The sequence below is a fragment of the Limanda limanda genome, chromosome 5, assembly GCF_963576545.1.
Source record: "Limanda limanda chromosome 5, fLimLim1.1, whole genome shotgun sequence".
NCBI lineage: Eukaryota > Metazoa > Chordata > Actinopteri > Pleuronectiformes > Pleuronectidae > Limanda > Limanda limanda.
Window position 1 is genome coordinate 2,110,323 of NC_083640.1, and position 24,218 is coordinate 2,134,540.

The 24,218-nt window shown below is 44.8% G+C and overlaps 1 protein-coding gene across 1 annotated transcript in view; it reads right to left on the bottom strand.

Moving 5' to 3' along the window:
• adamts3 (ADAM metallopeptidase with thrombospondin type 1 motif, 3) overlaps positions 1-24,218 on the bottom strand; it is a 121,820-nt gene that overhangs the window by 25,910 nt on the left and 71,692 nt on the right. Inside the window, exons 8-12 of the mRNA XM_061072216.1 lie at positions 21,316-21,421; positions 11,602-11,745; positions 9,823-9,955; positions 2,140-2,253; positions 1,263-1,408 (exon numbers count right to left, since the gene is read on the bottom strand). Coding sequence (XP_060928199.1) covers positions 1,263-1,408; positions 2,140-2,253; positions 9,823-9,955; positions 11,602-11,745; positions 21,316-21,421 — 643 coding nt within the window. The remainder of the gene's footprint in view (positions 1-1,262; positions 1,409-2,139; positions 2,254-9,822; positions 9,956-11,601; positions 11,746-21,315; positions 21,422-24,218) is intronic.

The window sequence follows — 24,218 nt, forward strand, 5'->3', positions numbered from 1 at the left end:
GGCCGCTCCTCTACCCTGCTCCTCTACTCCTCTACCCTGCTCCTCTACCCTGCTCCTCTGTCCTTCTCCTCTAGGCCGCTCCTCTACACCGCTCCTCTACTCCCCTACGCCCCTACGCCTCTATTGCTCCTCTACCGTGCTCCTCTACGCTCCTCTACGTCTCTACCCTGCTCCTCTACACTCCTCTACCCTGCTCCTCTATGCTCCTCTACGTCTCTACCCTGCTCCTCTACGCCGTTCTTCTACCCTTCTCCTCTAGGCCGCTCCTCTACCCTTCTCCTCTACGCTGATCCTCTACGCCGCTCCTCTACACTCCTCTACACTCCTCTACGCCACTCCTCTACGTTGCTCCTCTACACCGCTCCTCTAGCCTGCTCCTCTACACCGCTCCTCTACTCCCCTACGCCCCTACGCCTCTATTGCTCCTCTACCGTGCTCCTCTACGCTCCTCTACGTCTCTACCCTGCTCCTCTACACTCCTCTACCCTGCTCCTCTACACTCCTCTACCCTGCTCCTCTATGCTCCTCTACGTCTCTACCCTGCTCCTCTACGCCGTTCTTCTACCCTTCTCCTCTAGGCCGCTCCTCTACCCTTCTCCTCTACGCTGATCCTCTACGCCGCTCCTCTACACTCCTCTACACTCCTCTACACTCCTCTACGCCACTCCTCTACGTTGCTCCTCTACACCGCTCCTCTAGCCTGCTCCTCTACGCCTCTACCCTGCTTCTCTACACCGCTCCTCTACACCGCTCCTCTAGGTCGCTCCTCTACCCTTCTCCTCTACCTCGCTCCTCTACCCTGCTCCTCTACACCGTTCTTCTACCCTGCTCCTCTATGCTCCTCTACGTCTCTACCCTGCTCCTCTACTCCTCTACTCCTCTACGCCGCTCTGCTACGCTGCTCCTCTACACCGTTCTTCTACCCTGCTCCTCTATGCTCCTCTACGTCTCTACCCTGCTCCTCTACTCCTCTACTCCTCTACGCCGCTCTGCTACCCTGCTCCTCTACCCTGCTCCTCTACTCCTCTACGCCGCTCCAGGCTGCATCTGTCTCCCTCACATCTGCAGCCCGACTGCTGGCAGTGGATTCTGTGTCATGCAGGCGCCAGCGTTTTGAAGGAAGAAGAATGACTTTGTTTATCAGAACAACAACAACTTTCCCAGAGCGTTTCCTTCTCTCATCACAGCCTCTGATGGATTTCAAGTCTTCTGCAGGAATCATTCGAGGTTAGTAAAAGAAACACAACATTTACTCTACTCACGCTGGGTTGGTGCAGAGACGAGTCCGGAAGCGAACGCCGGTGCCGCAGGAGCGAGAGCAGGATCCGTGTTTGCTCCAGGCCGCCCAGCCTCCGTCCTGCTTGACCTGGTTTGGGTTCTTCCACATGCAGTGACCTTTGTAGCACCACTGCAGAGGAGCACAGGGTCGGAGAAGGAGGAGGAGGAGGAGGAGGAGGAGGAGGAGGAGGAGGAGACGTGAGCCAAACACAGAAGCCTCCTTTCTCCAGTGAGTGATAACACTGGGAAAAAATGTGAAGAGACTACATGGCCAAGAGAATGTGGAAAAGACCGTCTGTGAACTTCTGGTGAGACGGTTATTCAAGCTTCGGGCAACGAGCCTCATTTCCACTTAAGGGAATTTTAAATTTTACATGATACAATGTTATTTCAGACAATAAAGTGCTTCCAAGTTTGTGTCAACAGTTCGGGGAGGGCCCACTCCAGCTCCTTAAAGAAATCTCAGCTCCATCCAGCACCTCGGGGGTGAATCTGAAACACTGACCGAGAGCCAGAGCTTCTCACCCAGTGGCCGACATCACTGATGCATTGTGGGTCTGAACGGGATCCAGGCGAAAAGAAACCTTTCTCCTTCAGAGGAGGTTCTAAAGCAGCAGATTGAGGATCAACAATCTGTGGGTTAGGGTGATGCTGACTAATGAAACACTGGGTTATGTAATCTGATTTTCATCATTAATAACTAAAGATGATGGAGACTAAACCCAGGTGTTCACACTCTGGTGCATCTGGCTTCATGGATACATCTCTCTGCTCCTTGTTCCCTGCGGCTGTTGATTGTCGGGGGTGTCCACATACTTTTGTCCACGTAGCATCGAGTGTGTGTGTAACAGACAAACTCACTTTCCCGGGGTTGCACTCGGTCCCGTCGAGGGGGGGGCCCTTCTTGGTTTTGCAGAAGTACGGGTTGTCCGGGTGGCTGCACCACAGCTGCTTGCACGGGTCGAAGGTGCGGAACTGAAACACAGAAACAGAGGAAGATAGAGCAAAGTGAAGAGATGGACTCGGTTCTGAGAAAATATCTCGTAACACAACCTCAAGCAAACAGACTCAGATTTGTTTCGGTGCTTTAGGAAGAACTACAGCAGTGAAGTTTTACACTATGAATATATTATCTTTAGTGTTGTGGTTTACGAGAATTTAAATGAGACACATGATCGTTGTTTCACATTAATTCTGCAGACTGCGGCAGCCAGACACATTCTAGTGCTCAAGAGATCTTTAAGTGAATGTTTCTGTTGTTTCCTCTCTGAGCTGTTTCCTCGTGCTCGCTGTCGTCCACAAAGTCTTTACCATCCACGTGGACAGTGAATCAATCAGCAGGGACATGTATATAAACCCTGAAGTATTAAACTCTCTAAATGCAGAAGCTGCTGTGTTGTTGTTGGAAAACATGTTTGTTTATTACAATAACAACATATTCAGACCCATGAGATTCTTTCCATTAGAATCCAAAGAATGGCTCGAGCTGCCATAGTAACACTTAGTTTGTGCTCAACTCAACCAGGCTTCATTGTTAAAGACATGTTTTGTCCAGGTTGAACACAGCACGACACAACACAACACAACACAACACAACACAACACGACACACGATAGGAAAGAAAAACAAGAAAATGGAGTTTGATAGAAAGAAAAGAAAGAAAAGATGTTCTACACTCTGACAGATGCTCTACAGTCCCACTGCTCCACATCGCCCTGCTGATTAAAAATCACTGTTTACAAGTGTTTCGAGCTCCTCTATCAGATGAGTGGATTGAAAAGGTTTTACATTATTTGTAATAATTAAATAAATGCACGAATAAATAATTAAGACATAAATAAATGACATCATTAAATTTCGGTATTAAAAAAAGGTTATTTATGCATTTAGTTGTGCATTTCTACATTTATTTAATGATTAATACCTGCATTTATTTATTTATGACCTCATACTGATCGGAGGAGTTTGAGATAGGATTCTGAAATCTGCCTCTGAGCTTGATTTGCAAAGAGGTTTCGATGACTTCCAGGAGCCGCTCCTCTCGACTGGTGGAGAGGATGCTTCTCTCTCTTCCTCTCTGGCCGACGCTCTTCTGTCTGAACGTCTCTCACATCTGCAGCTAATTCACAACGCAGCTGTTTGTTCTTCTGACTGAAACCAAGAGGCAGCACTGAGGTATTTTCACTGTTTTAAGTGAAAATCAGCAAAAAAGAAATATTTCTAGGGCTGGGACACGATTAAAAGTTTTAATCGCGATTAATCGCATGATTTCCCCCGATTAATCACGATTAATCGCATTTGTATACGCAAAATCCAATAATGAATTAAAAAGTAGTGTATAGCGCAATTCTATTTTCAATGTTCTGCCATATGAACGAAAGTGCCATAACATTTGTTGTGCAAACACTTTTAACATCAGCATTTAATACAGTAGCAGTTAAATAAAATATTCATTGTAAATCTCAACTTAACAATGTTATCAAAGCAAATACAAAGTTAAAGCTCAATGCCACTGCCAGGGCATTAATGTTATCCTCTTCGTTATGAAACATGTATACTCCTCCCTGCGTCTAACGTAGTCTGCCGAAGCCTCGCACCACTCGCTGTTTCCTTGAGTGATTTGCTGATATCAACTGTGTGTTTTGCATTCAGGTGATATTTTAGACTGGAAGTGCTCCGGTGATAAGAAAATTCTCCTTGGCAGTGGCTACAAATAACTTTGGTTCTGTCGACTCCGCCGTCTGGAAGAACTTTAAAATGAAAATGGCCATGTAAAAGCTCCGTACCCTTATCCATGGTTGTTTATCCGCCAATTATTTTCTTTTTTCCTGTTCTGCAGCAGTCAGCAACAGACTTTCACAAAACAAAAGCCTGACTTTCACAATAAAACAATAAATAATCAAACCTGAGATAAAATAATTAATCGAGTTAACTCATCACTTGAGTTAACTCGATTAAAACCAGTTAACTTGCCCAGCCCTAAATATTTCACATGTGAATTTCTGCAGAAATCCTCCTCATAATCTCTAATATTCCTGGACTGTGTTTACATCCTGACCCTTCATCACTGTCTGGATACATTTGAGGTTTCTGGCCTTTGGACTGGAGGTGATTGATCAGATGAAGACAGACCTGCTGTTACTAACCTGTGGTTCCTTCTGTAAGAGCCACTGTTTACCTGAGCTGTGAAATATGAAACAACTAGCGCTGCTTCCTTTGTCCAATATTTATTTATTTTGAGTTGAGAGAAGTGAATCACTTCAGTATTTAGACCCTGCAGAGATTAATTAACTGTGTGAACACGTCTGCTGCAGCAGCCGAGTGTCCGATGTGTTTCGCTGCTCGGTCGAGTGGCTCCTTGTTCACCGAGGCACACGAGACACAATTAGACGGATTCAATAACATTTTCTCAAACAAACAAAAAGCACATCACACAAATGGTCCAATGACTCAAATCCAGAATTCACATTAATCCGAGTCAGCTCTGGGATCTGTGCTCGTTCAGCCTCCGTGTCCCGTCTGTTAACATGGAGACGGAGGAGTCAGGGTTTGAGTTTTACAAACAGCTTTTCATTCGTTGTTCATTCGCTGCCTGGAAGCAAAGCATCTATTAGACGTGCTTGTGTGTGTTTCTCAGCACGATTCAGCCCCCGGAGCCGGTTCTACGCTCGATGAATAAAAAAAAAACACCTCACACGCTGCAGCCCATTGAGAGGAATGGATTCTGGAGTGTTGTATTTAAATGGTGCTTCAGCTGCTCCTGAATACAAACCTGTCGTAGGTGTGCTTGTTCACATTCTGCTCTGAACTCCACGTGAACTCTCCTCCTGATCGATGTCAAACCTTCTGCTTCTGACTTGGTTCCTTCTCGTGAAGAGCTGATCCTTTTCCTTATGTTCAGAATGCATGTTGTGAGACAAGCAGGTCTACTGTGCCTGGAGGTCACAGACTGAACGTAGAGAGCCTTTGAGCTGGTCTCATGTTATCTACAGGAAGCTTTCTGATATCAGCATATTCATCTGTAGCTGGTTTTTAATCACACACATTAAACCAGCGCTGCACTCATCATGTTGTGTGCAGGGTCTGAATCTTCCTCTCTGAGAGGAACATTCTCCAGGAGCATCTACCGGAGCTCTGACCTTCCACCCGACACACTCAGCCGACTCACGTGATTGGACGCCGGCCTGCTCCCCCGCCTGACCTTCCTGGTAATTGGACCTGGACTCAGGTTGGTGGGAAACTAATGGAGTCTGATTCATTCTGTCATTTCATTCATTCAATCCCTGAAACATGATTTGTATTAAAGGACACGTCTGTCTCCAGAGCAGCTTTCATCTGAAAACCCAACACACACAAAGCGTTGAATAGGAACAAGGTTGAGGTTGTTCATCTTGTTTACGTGGATCCTCAACGCTGAACTCATCACACTACATTATGACTGAAGTCTGTGAGGATGGAAGTATTGAATTTGATGAACTGAGGAACATTAATAGACTGGTATCTGCGCTGTGACGACCTTTCAGACCGGATTGAGATGAATTTCTAATGGAAATGTGAAGCTATATCCTTTTTGCTTTGCTTTTTTGCTTTTAAGACTGAAAAATTGCAACCTTCACCAACTTTGTGTGGGCGCGTTGCTGCAGAGTGTCGGTGCACGTGTGTATTAAAGTGTCTCGTGTGTTGAGCAGATGGGATGTTTACAGCAGGAAGCTGGGGGGGGGGGGGGTTCTTAAATCAGTGCACTGCCTCCTGCCATTGGTTTAATTTGCCCACAACCAACAAATTCAAAGTGAGGCGTGTGATTCCCACTCGTGAAATGTGAACAGTCAGTTGGAGATGACGTCCGTGACACCGTGACTTCCTCTCTGATCTGCTGCTGCTCGTCTCTGACTCACAGCAAAGAGCAGAAACTGATATAAACATTATATAAAAGCAGACGTTTGAATTACTGACATCATGAATCTCTAAAAATGGAATCAAACAATGATTTCTGTCTTGCGGTAAACGCTCATTTGTGAACAGTAAAGTCCAGAGAAAGGTTGGACCCTAACCCTAACCCTAACCCTAAAAACGTGTGAAGGTGCTTGAAGTGTCATCGAGGTCTCACAGGAAGTTGCATCATACAAACAAGTGAGTCTCTAGTGGAGCTGAGACTAAAACACTGATTCTAAATCTGCCCTGTTCCACTCAATCTGCTCATCAATGGAGTTTAAATGTTCTTGTTTTGCTTTCAGATCTGAGACACTAATCCTCGGTTTAACCTGGAGCAGGAATCAATCAGTTATTGAATCAATCAGTTATTGTTTCAAGCTTCAGTTCTTAACAAAACTTTGGACTGAACACGTGAAGATCCCTCAGGATGAAGACGGCTGCTGAATATTTGATTTTTTAGCCACAAGGCAGAATAAAAGAATGATGAATTCTCTTGGAAATCGAAATCTTGATTTAGCCGCCTGATTAATGAGAGCTGAATATTCGCTCTCTTTGTTTTATGCTTCACTAACTCCTATAGGAGATATATATGTATACGTGGCTCCTAAGCTGTGATAAGCTGCAGTGTGTGAGCCCGTCTGTCAGCCGGGGGTCTGGTGCAGAGTGTGTGATATCAGAGTCGTTTCCCTGCAAACAGCTGCTGCTGCGTCAGGACACAAGTCCAATAAGAGCTGTGAGATCCCACCGTGAAACAGCAGGAGAAACCAAAGAAATGTGCTGAGAGACACAGAAGCTAATGCTGATTATTCTCCACGGGTTTTTAACTCTTAACAGAAAGAGTCTTCTGAAGCAAAGCTCTTATAAAATATTGGAAAAAGCAGCTTTGACTTCAGGATTTTTAATTATTCTTCCAACGTTAGAGATGCATCAGAATAAAGCGTCTGCTGGAGTTTGATAAAAATCCTGAGCTGCTGAAGAAAGGGAATAAAGTTTAAAATCTATTTATGTGTTTCATGAAAGATACAACAAGTCAAATCCAAACCCAGGAGTGATTTGAGAAAAAGAACGACAGACACCCGGACCTGATTCTCTCCTGAGGAGGACGGATCACCAGGGAAACACTGAAACTCAAAACGCCCTTAAAGAAAGTTCAACCTTGATTTAAAGTCAAGAGCTGAATCAGCAAGTGGAGATCTGAGTCAGAATCCCCCCCGAGGTCTGCGCTCGGCCCTTCACTGCTCACTCTGTCCACAAATGTCAATCCACTCCGGCCTCGTCCTCCGAGTGATTCAAACTCTTTTAAGTCACGATGTTCCCGAAGGAGCTGGAGCTGAGAGAGCAGGAGATTTGCTGCCGGACTCGACACCAGAATCACGATCATCTCATCGATTCCTCACACGAGCCTGTGATCTTCTCTGGCTTGTCTCTGTGCAGCTGCTACAATACAAATCAAAGACTTCCTACTTCTGCTCAATATTGAATCGACCATAAAATATTAAAACCTGTCACCAGTGACAAAAAGGGAAATGATGAAAATAGATCTTTTCCAGTTTTCCCCAGGATGAAAGAGACATTTTTAATTTCTATTATAAACATGTCTCTAATTGGCTTCTTCCTTTGATAGAACAGGGACAGTAGTCGTCTGCCAGCGGAGATAAAAGTGATCTGAGCAGAGAAGAAGAAGAAGAAGAAGAAGAAGAAGAAGAAGAAGAAGAAGAAGAAGAAGAAGAAGAAGAAGAAGAAGAAGAAGAAGAAGAAGAAGAAGAAGAAGAAGAAGAAGAAGAAGAAGAAGAAGAAGAAGAAGAAGAAGAATGTTAACGGGTGTGACCGTGTTTGAATCAAGCTCCTCCGATTCCGTATATGGTCATAAATAAACAAATAAATGCAGGTATTAATCATTAACTAAATGTAGAAATGCATAAAAAAATGGATAAATACCCTTATTTGTTACTGAAATGAAATGATTGTCATTTATTTATTTCTTAATTATTTATTCATGCATTTATTTAATTATTACTAATAATGTAAAACCTTTTCATTCCACTCGTCTGAGAGTGGAGCTGATCTGAGCAGAGAAGAAGAAGAAGAAGAAGAAGAAGAACAGTGGTGCAGATGACAGAATGTGTCACATGTTAACGGGTGTGAACGTGTTTGAATCAAGCTCCTCCGATTCCGTATGAGGTCATAAATAAATAAATGCAGGTATTAATCATTAAATAAATGTAGAAATGCATAAAAAAATGGATAAATACCCTTATTTGTTACCGAAATGAAATGATTGTCATTTACTTATTTCTTAATTATTTATTCATGCATTAATTTAATTATTACTAATAATGTAAAACCTTTTCATTCCACTCATCTGATAGTGGAGCTGGAAACACTTGTAAACTGTGATTTCGAACAGTCTGTCGATATATGATTCATTAACCAGAGGAGATTAAAGTGATCTGAGCAGAGAAGAAGAAGAAGAAGAAGAAGAAGAAGAAGAAGAAGAAGAAGAAGAAGAAGAAGAAGAAGAAGAAGAAGAAGAAGAAGAAGAAGAAGAAGAAGAAGAAGAAGAAGAAGAAGAAGAAGAAGAGTGGAGCAGATGACAGAATGTGTCACATGTTAACGGGTGTGACCGTGTTTGAATCAAGCTCCTCCGATTCCGTATGAGGTCATAAATAAATAAATGCAGGTATTAATCATTAAATAAATGTAGAAATGCATAAAAAAATGGATAAATACCCTTATTTGTTACCGAAATGAAATGATTGTCATTTACTTATTTCTTAATTATTTATTCATGCATTAATTTAATTATTACTAATAATGTAAAACCTTTTCATTCCACTCATCTGATAGTGGAGCTGGAAACACTTGTAAACTGTGATTTCGAACAGTCTGTTGATATATGATTCATTAACCAGAGGAGATAAAAGTGATCTGAGCAGAGAAGAAGAAGAAGAAGAAGAAGAAGAAGAAGAAGAAGAAGAAGAAGAAGAAGAAGAAGAAGAAGAAGAAGAAGAAGAAGAAGAAGAAGAAGAAGAAGAAGAAGAAGAAGAAGAAGAAGAACAGTGGTGCAGATGACAGAATGTGTCACATGTTTACGGGTGTGAACGTGTTTGAATCAAGCTCCTCCGATTCCGTATGAGGTCATAAATAAATAAATGCAGGTATTAATCATTAAATAAATGTAGAAATGCATAAAAAAATGGATAAACACCCTTATTTGTTACCGAAATGAAATGATTGTCATTTACTTATTTCTTAATTATTTATTCATGCATTAATTTAATTATTACTAATAATGTAAAACCTTTTCATTCCACTCATCTGAGAGTGGAGCTGATCTGAGCAGAGAAGAAGAAGAAGAAGAAGAGTGGTGCAGATGACAGAATGTGAGGCATGTTCACGGGTGTGACCGTGTTGGAAACACATCAGAAGTCTGTAGATATGATTCATAAACCATCTCCTGCACGTCTTCCTCCTCAAAGCTCAACAGAACTTTTCTGCTGAGCTCATCTCAAGCGCTCTCCGTCTTTAAAAAGCCTGAGGAACAGGAGTTCTCACGACCGACCCCCCCGGTGCAGCAACCCACTGCTCCACAGGGAAACCCCCGGGACTCACCGAGGTGCAGATCTTGTAGCCGACTCCGAAGTCAAAGCGACACTGCTCGTCCATGGAGTAGTTGATGCCGGGGAGCTCGGGCAGCTGGGGCCAGTCGTGTTTGAAGGGGTCGTCCAGGAGGCAGTCGTACGTGCTGACAGGAGAAGAGAAGGAAAGGTTTGTGCATCTTTCCAAAGAAACATCCATGTAACAGTCTAGCAATTTAGGTTGTATTTGTCAGGCCAAAAGAGTTTTTTGGTTATCTTGTAGATCTCTGTTTATGGTTGAGTGGTATTCATGTTTGCACTCTGTGTTTCTGTTTCCTGCTTTATTTTGTAGTCTCTGTTCCCTGTGTGTTGTTTCCGGCTTCAAGCCTCTGTGTTTCCCCTTGTCCTCTGTCGGATGGTTTGTTCTTCTACCCCCTGTCTTCCATGGTGCTGTCCAGATCTCCTGAGCTTCTTCACCTTTGAATCCGCGGGTAAGCCTTGTCGTTTTTTCCCCCTTTAGTTTTCATGTTTGTTTGTTAGTTAAAGAGCTTCTTTAATTAAAATACCTTTTATTTTAAAAAATCTCTGCATTTGGGTCCATCTCCCTCATCTAAACCGTAACAATCCAGGGACATGGATTTATGGATTTGGTGCGATACAAACACGAGATATGTTTAATATGAATAAACTTTGAGTAAAAAGGTTCTTGGAAGCTCGGCGGCTGGGACTCATCCTCGCGGGGTTTGGTTTTTAATAACGAATTTTTCATCACATTGTCAGTGGAGCTATTATGATTTAAATAAAAAAGACGTTGGCTGTGAAACATCTGTGAAATATCTGTTGAATTCATTCGTTTAAAAAAACGTCAGAAGCAGAGTCGACAGCAGCTGCTTTGTGTTGCTGCGCTAATTGAATATGTTCAGCAGAATTTACCATACAACCCATTACAGGTAATTCCTAATTAATCAAATTCAGGTTTTAACACGTTATTGTACGTTGTTGCAAATATTTTAAGTTCCCTCAAAACTCATCTCTACTGTTTATATTCAATCAGTGAAGTGGCATCACAGACTTAAAGTGAATGCACCTGAATTCATCAAATGACTTCAGCTGTAAGTAAGTGAGCAATCACTCAATTATATTTGATTATACATAACGATATCACTGCTCCAGCTGAGTTCTGCCCACGGCCTCCAGAGAGGAACCACGAGTTCCTCTGTTCAGCAGCAGTGATGCTCCATATGTCCTCTCCCTCTCTGAAGCCAATATTCAATTCACGTGCACGACCTCACGACATCATTGTGCAGCTACACTTTCCATACTCCATACTGAATATAGATTTTCCACTGATGGGATCCGCTGGCTTTGAGCTGCTCTGAAAGAACAACACAGTGAAATGTATGGACATTGATTCAAAGCTCTGTTCAGTCAGGAGCTCGGTTCCGCTCCACTGAACATCCTGTGTGTCAGGGATCGATCTGTGGGAGTCGAGTGAGAGAGTCGAGTGAGAGAGTGGAGTGAGAGAGTGGAGTGAGAGAGTGGAGTGAGAGAGTGGAGTGAGAGAGTGGAGTGAGAGAGTGGAGTGAGAGAGTGGAGTGAGAGAGTCGAGTTAGAGAGTCGAGTGAGAGAGTCGAGTGAGAGAGTCGAGTTAGAGAGTCGAGTGAGAGAGTGGAGTGAGAGAGTGGAGTGAGAGAGTGGAGTGAGAGAGTCGAGTTAGAGAGTCGAGTGAGAGAGTCGAGTGAGAGAGTCGAGTGAGAGAGTCGAGTGAGAGAGTCGAGTGAGAGAGTGGATGTGTGTGTGTGCATGAACTCACTGGATGTATCTCTTCAGCTCCTGCCCGCTGCACATGGACCAGTGGTATCGATGGAAGGCCGCCTGCACCAGTGGAGCCATCACGCTGCCCATGGTGGTCTCGTCCCCGCAGCGGTTCCCCTGGCCGTCGTGCTCCATGCCCAGCCTGCCCCCCCGAGGACAGAGGAGAAGAGCCTCAGTAAACATGACTGTGTTTAGAGTTCATGAAACAAAAGCTTCAATTCTCATCTCAGAAGACAGATGAGGTTACACTCAGTCAAACGATGTAAGATTCACATCCGGTTCAACTCCACAGCAAACTAAGAATATTACAGCAGCTAAATGTCACAGTTATTCTCTGCCCTCTTCTCTCGGTCCTATTGGCCTTCCTTTTTCCTGGCCATGACATTTCATTTTATTATATGAAAATATGACCTTCAAGTTATTCATTCAGAGCAAATTCCCCTTTTACCTTCGTCAATGAAACTTGGCGGGAAGATGGGACATTCAGACAAGAAGGAAAGGTTTTCAGGCGACTGGATTTGCATTTGTTTCTTATATCATATCTCATCCAAGAGGCCTGGTGGAAGGTTCCAGGTTCTAAAGCTCTGCAGGTCTGTTCCTGTATGTCTGGAGCCGTGTGGTTTAACAGAAACCCTGTGAGAACTGAGGAAGCCTCTTGGATGAGAAGCGGAGAAACAAAGCAAATCCAGTCTCCTGCCTGTGTACGTGTGCATCTCCTGAAGGAAACAACTCCTGGATATTGAGCTTTTCTCACTCAACAGATGAATGATTTCATGATCTGAATTGTTCTGTTGGTTTTGGTTATTATGAGGCTTGATTGGATTTACCGGGAGTGTTGGACGTTGGCGGAGATGTGGATCTAGTTTGTTTTCTGCCACTTGAGGATTTCAGTGAGATCGTTTATCTGTTCTGGCTTAAATGTAAGAATATTGAATTTAGGAACTGTAGTAGAAAATTAACTAAGCAAGGTTGAAAAAGTATTTTGTATTTGGAACAGTAAGTGTTTGAAGCTTCTCAACAGACTTTTATGACTTGTATTTACATACAACAGATGTTTGATGACTTGAGCTGTTTTCTGGTGGGAACTGTTCATGACGTCAATACAGTGAGACCTTTTGCGACTTAATTACCGATCAAAGGAAGGAGTGTATGTCCTCTTATCACCTTAGGAAACACATGTGAATCAGCTGTTGTGTTTAGATTCCTCTCCTTCCTCCACCTATGGGAACCTGTCTGGATTGGTTCAAAGAGACAGCCCTCAGCCCTCCTATATAAGACCCTTGTATTTGACTGTTCTTCATCTTCACTCTGAGACCCTTGCGGTTTCCCTGTGTTGATCCTTTCTGCAGAAAGCCCCTTATTAAATACACGTAGATAACTTTGTTGTTTCCAGCCTCTTGTATCTCCAGATTTCCATCACAGAACGTTTCAGGGGCCTCCAGGCAAAAATACATAACAGACATTTCTCTCTCCAATCGAACCTCAATAATTAGAAGGCTTTAGGCAGAAGGATGGTGGCATGGCGGCTTCGTTAGGGGGGTTGTTGTTGTTGTTGTTGTTGTTGACACCTGCAATCGGCCGATCTTTGCCAAACTGTGGTTATTAAAGTGAATCCACTGAGAATCCTCGTCTCTGTCTGATTTGAAACTCCAGCTGAACACACACGGCACCGGTTGAGCCTCATTCCAGAGTCTGAATGGATTTCAGCTCCGTCCTCAGGGGACGTCCTGTCTCAACCAAGACCCTGAATATCAATATGAGCCTTTTATTGGTGAATCATCTCCTGTCACCGCTGCCTCATGAGATGAAATCGCTGCTGCTGATCGGAGACGATCCACTGAAGCGAGAGAAGTCTATAAACACAGGGCCAGGGTTGAATACACATTTAGATCATTTCCAAACCAACTGGGCGGACACATCAGAATTCACTTAAACCCACGAAGACAGGTTCAGTTATGAAGGTTCCGTCAAACTAACCGATTCTTCCAGCTCGTTCCTTCCATCTGACATTTAAATCTCTAATGAACTGAAACCTAAACTCATATCATCACCTCCATGACGTAAGTGAAAACTTTCATTGCAGCTGCAGCGACCTTTTGTGAATCATTATCTTCATTTAAGCTTCATTTAATATTCATTTATCCAGGTCTTTTTGATTTGTTTGTAATTTGCAGCTTCAGGTATTCAACAGACCGGAGTTCATGGTGATTCATTACAGACCTGAGCCACCTAGTAATAATATGAAACATAATATATGTGAGTCGAGCAAACTTTTAAAAACTTTTTCTCTGTGAGGGTCACATGATAAACCTCCGACCCAGAGAGTGTCGGTGACTTCTCTTACAGGGTCGAGCAGATGATTATTAATGTGGCCTGATAGGGAGCAGAAAGTGAAATGATAAGATTTAGATTTCATGCAAATTTAATAACTCATTAATAACAAAAAACTTTCTGCAAAACCTCCGTAAAACATTTAAATAGTGGCAACTGAAAAGGACATCTGGCATTTTTGCATAATGAGGTCCAGGCCAGAAGGTTCTGCTCCTCAAGGCCAGTTGAAATCTAACAGAAGCACCGGGTGAAACACCGGGAGGAGCACCCGGAGGAGCACCGGGAGACGCACCGGGAGAAGCACCGGGAGGAGCAACGGGAGAAACACCGGGAGGAGCACCGGGAGGAGCACCGGGAAGAAGCACCGGGAGGAGCACCGGGAGAAACACCGGGAGGAGCACCGGGAGGAGCACCGGGAGGAGCACCCGGAGGAGCACCGGGAGACGCACCGGGAGGAGCACCGGGAGGAGCACCCGGAGGAGCACCGGGAGGAGCACCGGGAGACGCACCGGGAGGAGCACCGGGTGAAGCACCGGGTGAAGCACCCGAAGGAGCACCGGGAGGGGCACTGGGAGGAGCACCGGGAGGGGCACCGGGAGGAGCACCGGGAGGAGCACCGGGAGAAGCACCGGGAGGAGCACCGGGAAGAGCACCGGGAGGAGCATCGGGAGGAACAAGGGAGAAGCACCGGGAGAAACACCGGGAGAAGCACCGGGAGGAGCACCGGGAGGGGCACCGGGAGGAGCACCGGGAGGAGCACCGGGAGAAGCACCGGGAGGAGCACCGGGAAGAGCACCGGGAGGAGCATCGGGAGGAACAAGGGAGAAGCACCGGGAGGAGCACCGGGAGGAGCACCGGGAGGAGCACCTGGAGAAGCACCGGGAGGAGCACCGCGAGATGCACCGGGAGAAGCACCGGGAGGAGCACCGGGAGGAGCACCGGGAGGAGCACCGGGAGGAGCACCGGGAGGAGCACCGGGAGGAGCACCGGGAGGAGCACCGGGAAGAGCACCGGGAGGAGCACCTGGAGAAGCACCGGGAGGAGCACCGGGAGGAGCACCGGGAGGAGCACCGGGAGGAGCACCGGGAGGAGCACCGGGAGGAGCACCGGGAGAAACACTGGGAGGAGCACCTGGAGGAGCACCGGGAGGAGCACCGGGAGGAACAACGGGAGGAACAACGGGAGGAGCACCGGGAGGAGCACCGGGAGGAGCACCTGGAGGAGCACCGGGAGGAGCACCGGGAGGAGCACCTGGAGGAGCACCGGGAGGAGCACCGGGAGGAGCACCGGGAGGAGCACCTGGAGGAGCACCGGGAGGAGCACCGGGAGGAGCACCGGGAGGAACAACGGGAGGAACAACGGGAGGAGCACCGGGAGGAGCACCGGGAGAAGCACTGGTCCAAGTCCGACTCAGCAGAGAAAACTGTTCTCGAGCTTTGAGAAATTGAACCAGATATCATCGATCTTCTCTAACGTGTTCTACTGGAGGTTCTGAGCCTGTGAGTTCAGAGCAGAATAGGGAACCAGAGGAGAGAGAGAATCACATGAAACGAATGGATCACATTAGAATCGATGGTCGACGCCTCAAACTCTGAGTCACATGTCGTCCGTCACTGCAGCTGCGTGATCACGTCTGAATAGGATTGTGATTTAGACGAGCTGATGCTTTTCCCACGAGGAACAAAAAAGTGGGAAGAAGTCGAATTTGAAATCAACTGAGATGGCTCTGCTCCGGGAGGAGAGCACGACTCCCGGCAGCTGCCTCAAAGAGCGGCAGCGGCTCAGAGGCCGCGGCAGCGAGCAGCGGCCGGTGATGAGCTCAGAAGCTGAGCGATGGCGAGGAGGTGGGCGGGGGGGCGGTGAGCTGAGTTACAGCCGGAGCACGACGTGTTGACAGCTCAAGATTAAAGAGATGATTGGAAGTGGCCCTGCGTCTGTCAGCTGACGCACTGCATTGTGGGTAAGACCTCGACTTTGTGACCAAACTAAACGAACACTATGCTCAAGTTTTGGACAAGTCTCTGCAGCAGCACTATTAAAAATGTATAGGATAAGTCCTCCTACGTTCAGAATCATAAATGATAAAGCATGAAAGATAAATATTATAAAACTGTTTGGTCAGTAGACTTTGAAACATATTATTATATCCCATTAACTTGTGCTGATCATTGTTTGATGGAAAGTGAATGTGACACTGACTGACCAGTCCAAATAGAAAAACTGTTTATTATTGTTGTGTTGTTTGTGCACCAGTGTACAGGCTGTTGTGTTGTTCGTGCACCAGTGTACAGCCTGTTGTGTTGTTTGTGCACCAGTGTAGATGCTGATGTGTTGTTTGTGCACCAGTGTACAGCCTGTTGTGTTGTTTGTGCACCAGTGTAGAGGCTATTGTGTTGTTTGTGCACCAGTGTAGAGGCTATTGTGTTGTTTGTGCACCAGTGTATATGCTGTTGTGTTGTTCGTGCACCAGTGTAGATGCTGATGTGTTGTTTATGCACCAGTGTAGAGGCTATTGTGTTGTTCGTGCACCAGTGTATAGGCTGTTGTGTTGTTTGTCCACCAGTGCAGAGGCTGTTGTGTTGTTTGTGCACCAGTGTACATGCTTTTGTATTGTTTGTGCATCAGTGTACAGGCTGATGTGTTGTTTATGCACCAGTGTAGAGGCTATTGTGTTGTTTGTGCACCAGTGTACACGCTGTTGTGTTGGTTGTGCACCAGTGTATATGCTGTTGTGTTTTTTGTGCACCAGTGTACAGGCTGATGTGTTGTTTGTGCACCAGTGTAGAGGCTATTGTGTTGTTTGTGCACCAGTGTACTCGCTGATGTCCTTGCTCTGAATGTATATCTATAAATATAAATACTGGCTCCAGCAGATGAGGTGTTGATAACGTGCGTCACAGATGAAAAGTTCAGATTCAGTGATTTTCTTGAGGAAATGTTGAAGTGCGACAGCAGCTTTTCAGGCTTTTTTATTCACAAGTGCTTTTAGCCAAATGATTACATGTTTTGTCCGAACCTTGAATGTTCCTCTGTGAGTGAGAGGAGCTTTATAGAGATATGTCTGTCAGCAGGATGAGACAGAAAACTCTGACTTCACTGGTTTCCAGCAGCTGATCTGCTCACACTACACTTCCCCAGGTTTCCTAACACACACACCAGGACCTGAGACTTTCCTGTGACCAGTTCTTGGTTTTACTCCTGTCTGAGATTAAGAAGGTAAACGGAAGCTTCCACCGAACAAAGCAGAACAAGCTCACACATCAATTTGAAACAAGTCCAATAAGCTACCGATCAAAAGGCTTCAGAAAGGCAGCGCACGCCCGGCTGTCAGTTCGCCGTGTGGGTGAGTGCGTCTGACACAGCTTGTTCCTGAATTCCTTCTTTGTTGGTTTTCTTGCTGCATTTCTTCTGTGGCACCATGTTTCTTTTGTGCTCAAATAAATCAATATCCTCTTTCCGCTACAACAAAGACCCGGTGAGAAAGCTGCAGAGTCTCTGTTGGCTTTAATGCTCCACTCAGGCAGCATGATAATGTGTCTCAGTATCATCCGGATGGAAAAAGGAAGTTTTAAAGTACGACACCACAATCAATAAATATCTAAGCTTCCTCTGTCTGTGGTCACGTGATTCCTTTTGTTACCTGAGGAGGATGAGAGACTCTCTCTCTCTCCTCCTGACGAACACTGCACGCCATCTTTGACAAGACGTATTATATAAAAGTTCTTTATCTAGCCAACGGGTTCATTAGAAGCAAAGAGCGGCGGTGCACGCCCCTGGATGTGGGCGTCGCCCTGGGAGTCGGACCAGACAGGAGAGCCGATGCTTTTAGGATCCAACAGCCGGTTTGAAACAGATATCTCACTCATGGGCAAACAGATGTGCACCACAGCTGATTATGAATAACTTAACATGAGGAAGGTGTAAAGCATCGAGTCGGAGCTTTGAGAGCAGCGTGCACATTTCAGTTTGAGAGGAAGAGGGAGGTAACAAGTAGAAGCAGCCGCAGAGGACCAGCCAGAGAGGAATGGGTGGGTTAAGAGAACAGGCGCTGAGCTAGGATTTATAATTTCAAGAGGCAAAAAAGGTGGAAAGATGGCAAAGCATTTCCATATAGCAAGACACCGACTGTGCTGCTGCAGAGTGAAGGAAGCCCTGCTGGGGTTTAAGTGAAGGAACCTACAGACGAGCTGAAACCGACAAGGACTCAACAAACTAAAAACAAGATCTGTTTGCAGCTCAGATTCATTTATAAACTCCTGAGCCTCGTGTCGACCCTGTGGAGCCTCAGGGTCTCACAGACCTTCACAGGAGGCCGGACACATCTGCAATTCAAATGTTACATTTAACCTCCTTCAATTAATACAGATTTTTTCTTCTAATTGTTATTCTATTCTTATTCTAGCCTTTTGTCCATGAAGTTGTTAATTAGCTGAAAGGATTAAATGGAGTTTTCCAATCAGATCTTTTTGTCTCGACAGAGCAGCTTGTGTGTTGTGATTGGTCAGAAAGTGTCAGGTGACCCAGCTCTAATGTTCACCACAGCAACGCACCACACTCGACACACTGACAATTAACGAACTGACGCTGTGGTGGACGACAACACAGCAGGAAGTACATCACCCCCCCGTCGTGTGTGTTCCAGGACTCGCACGGACGCTCGGTCCTGTTTCGCATCCGTGGAATCGTTGCTTGATTGAATCGTTCTCACAGTATAGAATCCTCCACATGCTCCTGACACACAGACTCACACACCATGATGCTATCAGCCGGCTGACGCACACTGGAAGACGCCGGGTCGAGCTCGGACCCATCGGCCGTCTCGCTGGAACCATTCTCCATAATTGGCTCAACAGTCGTCACTCTGTAAATGTCCCGGCTCCACGGAGTCAAGATGCTGATCATGCAGAGCAATGTCCCCGGTTTCAATTATCGTTATCATTATTCTATTATTTTACCTTCCGTCCTCCTCATTAGGAGTTAAGTGACGGAGAGTGTGTGTCTGTGGAGCTGGTGTGTGCGTCTCTCCCTGGAAGCAGCTGTGTACACACACCCCGTTGGGTTTTATACTGTTTCCTTTCTAACGGCAGAGTCAGTGTCTCCCTGAGGACTCGTCTCTCTCGTCTCTCTCGTCTCTCTCGTCTCTCTCGTCTCTCTCGTCTCTCTCGTCTCTCTCGTCTCTCTCGTCTCTCTCGTCTCTCTGGTCTCCGGGCTCAGCTGCAGAGCATCAACCAGCAGGTCTCAGTCTGTGATGTCTCGCTCCGGGAGACTTTCAGCAGGATGGTGACCTGCTGTCTCTGTTTCCTCTACAACACACCAGCCTGCGTCCAAGTCATTTCCATTTCCGACAGAAATCAGCGACAGATAAAACAACAGGTTTCAGCTGAATTAGGAACATTTTAAACCCAGATTGACAAAACCTCACATGTGCCATCTGGTGTAGGGGTGTCACGATACCAACAATTCAGTAGTCGATGCCAAAACCAGTAAAATAACACAAATCTCGATGACCACTGTAAAAAAAAAAAAAGGATTTTCTAAGATTCCAAAAGTGCATTGTTTGGATGTTGTTAATGTCATATACGGTAGTTTAATGTGCTTGCGCATATACTGTGGGTTATACGGTAGTTGCGGACGCATGTGAGTGACGCATTGTTGTGAGACACGTTATGCATTAAAGCGAGCTTAGCATTGATTTACAGTTAATATGAATCAGAACTCACCTTGAATTCTTTAAACAAATCCGGATGATGGTCTTTCAGGTGCTTTGCTAAATTGGAAGTATGACCTCCCTTGTTCTGAAGACCACGCTAGCATCGTTAGCATAATGGCTTCTGCGGATTAATGATAACGCTACGGTCATCTGCCTCAAACGCAAAGTACTTCCTTACACGACTCTTTGTCCATTTTTTATCAACAAGTCGAGTTGGGGCCGCAGTTGCCGTCTTGGTTTTCTGAAAGTAAACATCGACTGGCGCAGCACCGATGCTAATGCTACGTTGCTAACAGCTGGCATCGGCGCTCACGGTGCTTTTAAAAAATGGGCATCGTCGGTGTTTTGTTATCTTAGTATCGAAAGGTATCGTAAGTATCTGTTCTCGTGACATCCCTGATCTGGTGTTGCATCATAAACCCAATTCTCTAACATCCTGGCATCAACCAGTTTAAAGACAGTTTCCCTCTGAACCGGTCGCTGTCGACAGTTGATAAAACTACAAACGTCCTGTTTGTGGTCCTCGAAGATTCAAATGATTTTCTCTCTGTTGTTCCCACTGAGCTTTTCTTTCAAAGGTTGAGTCTGTGGAATCAGAACACAGGAGATGTGATCGTTCTTTAGAGAGAGGAACGTTGTAAAGAAAAGCTGGAACAGCCTCCAGGTTCCTGCAGATTTCAGAGTTGAGTCACGTCTGAAATCTGAAATATTTCTCCAGCTCTCTCTAAAAGCCACTGATCACAAAGTACGAGATACTGAATGAATAGTTGTTCCCATATTGATCAGAAAGTGATCCCAAATTGCTTATATCGCCCCCTGGTGGCCGGCTGCCCTTTAGGTCACAAGCCCCGCCTCCTCTATTATGGTGAATGGAACTAAAAATTTGAAATACATGTTTCTAAGATGGTTCCTGTCATAATAAGATAAGATCAGAATCCTTAATAAGTCCCACAATGGGGAAACTATCAGTTTTAGCTCGTTCTTTTCTCCGAGTGTTGATGTTTCTCAACGTTTGGTTTGAATCTCGGATCCGATCATCGAGCGCCAGACGATGACTCAGCCTCTGAAGCTCAGACTCACATGTTGGAGCCTGTGGTGCAAACAGCAGATAACTGGGTCTAGACTGATTAGTTTCCCTTCATCTCACGAGCTGAATGTTTGTCTTTGCTCTCTCTGTCGGGTCGAAGGTCCAGACGACATGTGGGTGAATCCCTATCAACAGCTGTGTGATGAATGGATGTGGAGCCCTGAGGACACTCGGTGACGCTGGACTCGTCCGTCTCTACGTGTTCCTGATATCACCGGAGCTCATTGTGTGCAGTAGGCAGAGGGTTTCCCTGCTGTGTTTTCATGTGGACGCCCCGTGGTGACGGAGAAAGAGACACGATAACAAACAGTGGCCGACTCCTCGTGCTGCCGGACACGCGCTCAGCAAACAAACCATGAAATTCAATAAGGAGAAACACGCCGGCTGTCAGAGCGCTGGAGGCCGGCGTCCTCAAAGGTCCCGGGAGTCGCTTATCATCGAGATCACAGAGGAAACCAAGGCCCTGGAAGACGTTCACTAAACACGTGCAGCTGGGGTCTTAAGGACGAGGAGGAGGAGGAGGAGCACAGAGCAGGAGGAAGGAGGAAGGAGGAAGGAGGAAGGAGAGAAGGAGAGGAGCCTACACATGTCCCGTCTCGTGAGCCACGACGAAGGCGGAGGAGAAGCCGTCTTCGTGGTTGAGGGTGCAGCTCCGGACCGGGTGACACATCCCAGTGACCGGGGCGTAACCTGAGGGACACACAGAGGACGAGAAGGACGAAGGTTACTCCAGCTGCTGGAGGAGACGAGTGAGGATCAGCTCCTCTGAATTCAGAACAAGTGTTAACAGATTCTCACTGCTTCTCTCAGAACTTCTCTTATTTCGTTGTGTCTGAGTTCTTCTGCAGCTGCTTCTGGTTTTTACCTCCACACAACATTTCACTTCTGAGGACCTCGGCTCCTTTTGATGCATTAACCTGTTTTGTTGAAGTTTGCGTTCATGCATTATTCAGAGAAATGTGAAAACAAAAAATGAAATCAATGACTTTTATGCAAATGCAGTTTAAACAACTAACACATGGAAAAACAACTGAATATCTCTCATCTCTTAGTGTGAATTCTGCTTTTCTCTCAGCTGTGTTGTGTGTTTGAAAGCATCTGAACTCCTGAACATACGTCAAACCTAATGTCCCACATGTGCAGGTTTAAGCTTCTAACTATGCACTAAGGATCAAGACAAAGACAGAAGTTGTGTTTGTATTTGTTAATATTCAATATAAGCTAATTTTCTTTCTAATTGTGAGCATTATAAAAGAAGTGACTCATCATAAAAGATGTTTCTTTGTTTTGCTGATTACAACCTGGCCAACAATAAGATCCAGACATGTTCTTACAAAGATGCTGTTGATTCAAATTAGTAGAAAATTACAAAAACAATTACACTGTGAGCGTGATTGAATCAAACACGGAAAAATTACATTAGCTATAATTATGATGCATGTGTGGATGAGTTCTGCACGACAACAGGAAACTGATGAAGCTCGTTCCTCCGCCAACATCCCACACCTCCATTAATTCAATCAATTTCACACACACATACATAAATATCAGCTCCTTAAATACCTCTGATTAATTTCATAAAGATCCCCGAGGTATTTCCTGGGAAATTAGTAAATTATTAAACTGCTTCTTTCTTAATCAATGTGCCACAGTTTGTGTCATCGTGCTGAGAAATAAACCAACGATCCAACAAACATTCTCTCAAAGTCTTTTTTTAATTATCACCTTATTGATTATGACCTTTTGTCCAAAACCATCAATTATCCACTTATCCTTTGTTTGCAGGAAGCTGGAGCCATATCAGGTATTAATAGAATTCATATGGCCACCACCAGCTACTGCTGCTACATTGTTGTGTTGTTGTGTTGTTGTGTTGTTGTATCAGAGAGAACGGCAGCTACAGATTACAGACGAACCTCGACTCTGCAGCTCAATGAATAACGATGAAGCTCCACTGATATCGCAAAACTTTAAACCTCAAATGTTCATTGATGTTTATAAGAAGTAAACTATAACCTAAACTGAAAATAAGAGAATAAGAGAAATCTCGTATCATATTTTACTTATTTTCTCCCACAAATTTGGGAAACAAAGGAGCATAATATGATTTTGAAATGATAAAAAATTGAAATACTCATCCCCGACCCTGGAGCAGAAATGAACTAATGCTGAAGCTTAAGTAGAAACTCTAAATATTAAATGTTAAAACAAAAACTAAAAGCCTGAGATGACCCTGCTCAGGATCCAGGAGAGAAACTCCCACTCATCATCTGCTGAACTGGTACCAACAAGGAGGAATATAGGTTTTCTGATTCTCCCTGTGGAAACTGAAAGTTCAATCATAACTGTAAGTGTGTAGACATTCCAAGGCCGATTTCAACAACCTGTTTTTCGCTTTCTGTACAAAATAAGAACTTTATTTGTAAAGCACTTATCTACACGAGGTTACAAAGTGCTTCACACTGAAGTCCTTGGCAAAATGAAAACTCACAACACATTGTTGTGAAAGATGTTCTGTTAAAGTCAAGATCTTAAGTTTATAGAGAAACCAACAGTTCCCACCGTGAGCAGCACTTTGGAGAAAAGAACAGATGAAAACAGAACAGACAACAAGACAATGAGACGCAGAAGAAGCTTCAGCAACAAGCTGGAGGAAATGAGCTGATGTGCATCAATACAACTGAAAACAAAGCATCAATAAAGTGTTTCTAATATCTGAGAACCATTAAGAAGAGAGAAGTTAATGTGGTACTTGGTGTTTGGTACATTTTGGTCGATTTACTTGTTCTTGTACTTTTCACTGGCGTCTCAGAACTTCCTCCCTCGCTGCTAACGATGAGTCCAGAGAACAGAATGTCTGAAAAGTTTCATCCAGCTCGTAAAACTTCATAAAACTATTTGTCTCGTAATCATGAAGTTTTTGAGATCGCAAATAAAAACACATGCAGATCTGGGGAAGGAGAAATCGTATTGGATGTGAAAGAAAAAGCGAAGCCGGGTCAGTGGCAGTTGGAAAAAGGAAATGAGGCCGAGAGGAGAGATGAGCAACTCAGACACGAGGCTGATGAAGTATTATATTTTATCTTTAGTTCAATAAAAGTGTTGTTTCTTCAAAACAACAATAAATGACAGAATCCCTCCAGCGGCTTCATGAATCCTCGAGGTGAATACAGTCGGTAGATTCTCTTCTGTGTTTCTAAACCAACCTTTCTCTAAGATGAATGAGTCTGAGAGATCAGTCCATGTTTCTTTACATTTAATTTGGTGTGTTGAGTTTTTCCACAGACTGAGAGATGTCGAGCTGATCTCTGAGGCCACAAACATATTAAAGAAGATGGAGCGTGACTTGCTGACTTCAATGCTGCTTTCCCCTCTAACTTTATAATATTATATATTAAAATTAAATGTAGATAGCCTCTTATATATTTGAAGACCAATGTCGTCTGTATGAACATGAGAATGAAAAAACAAGGAAATGTTTTGGACA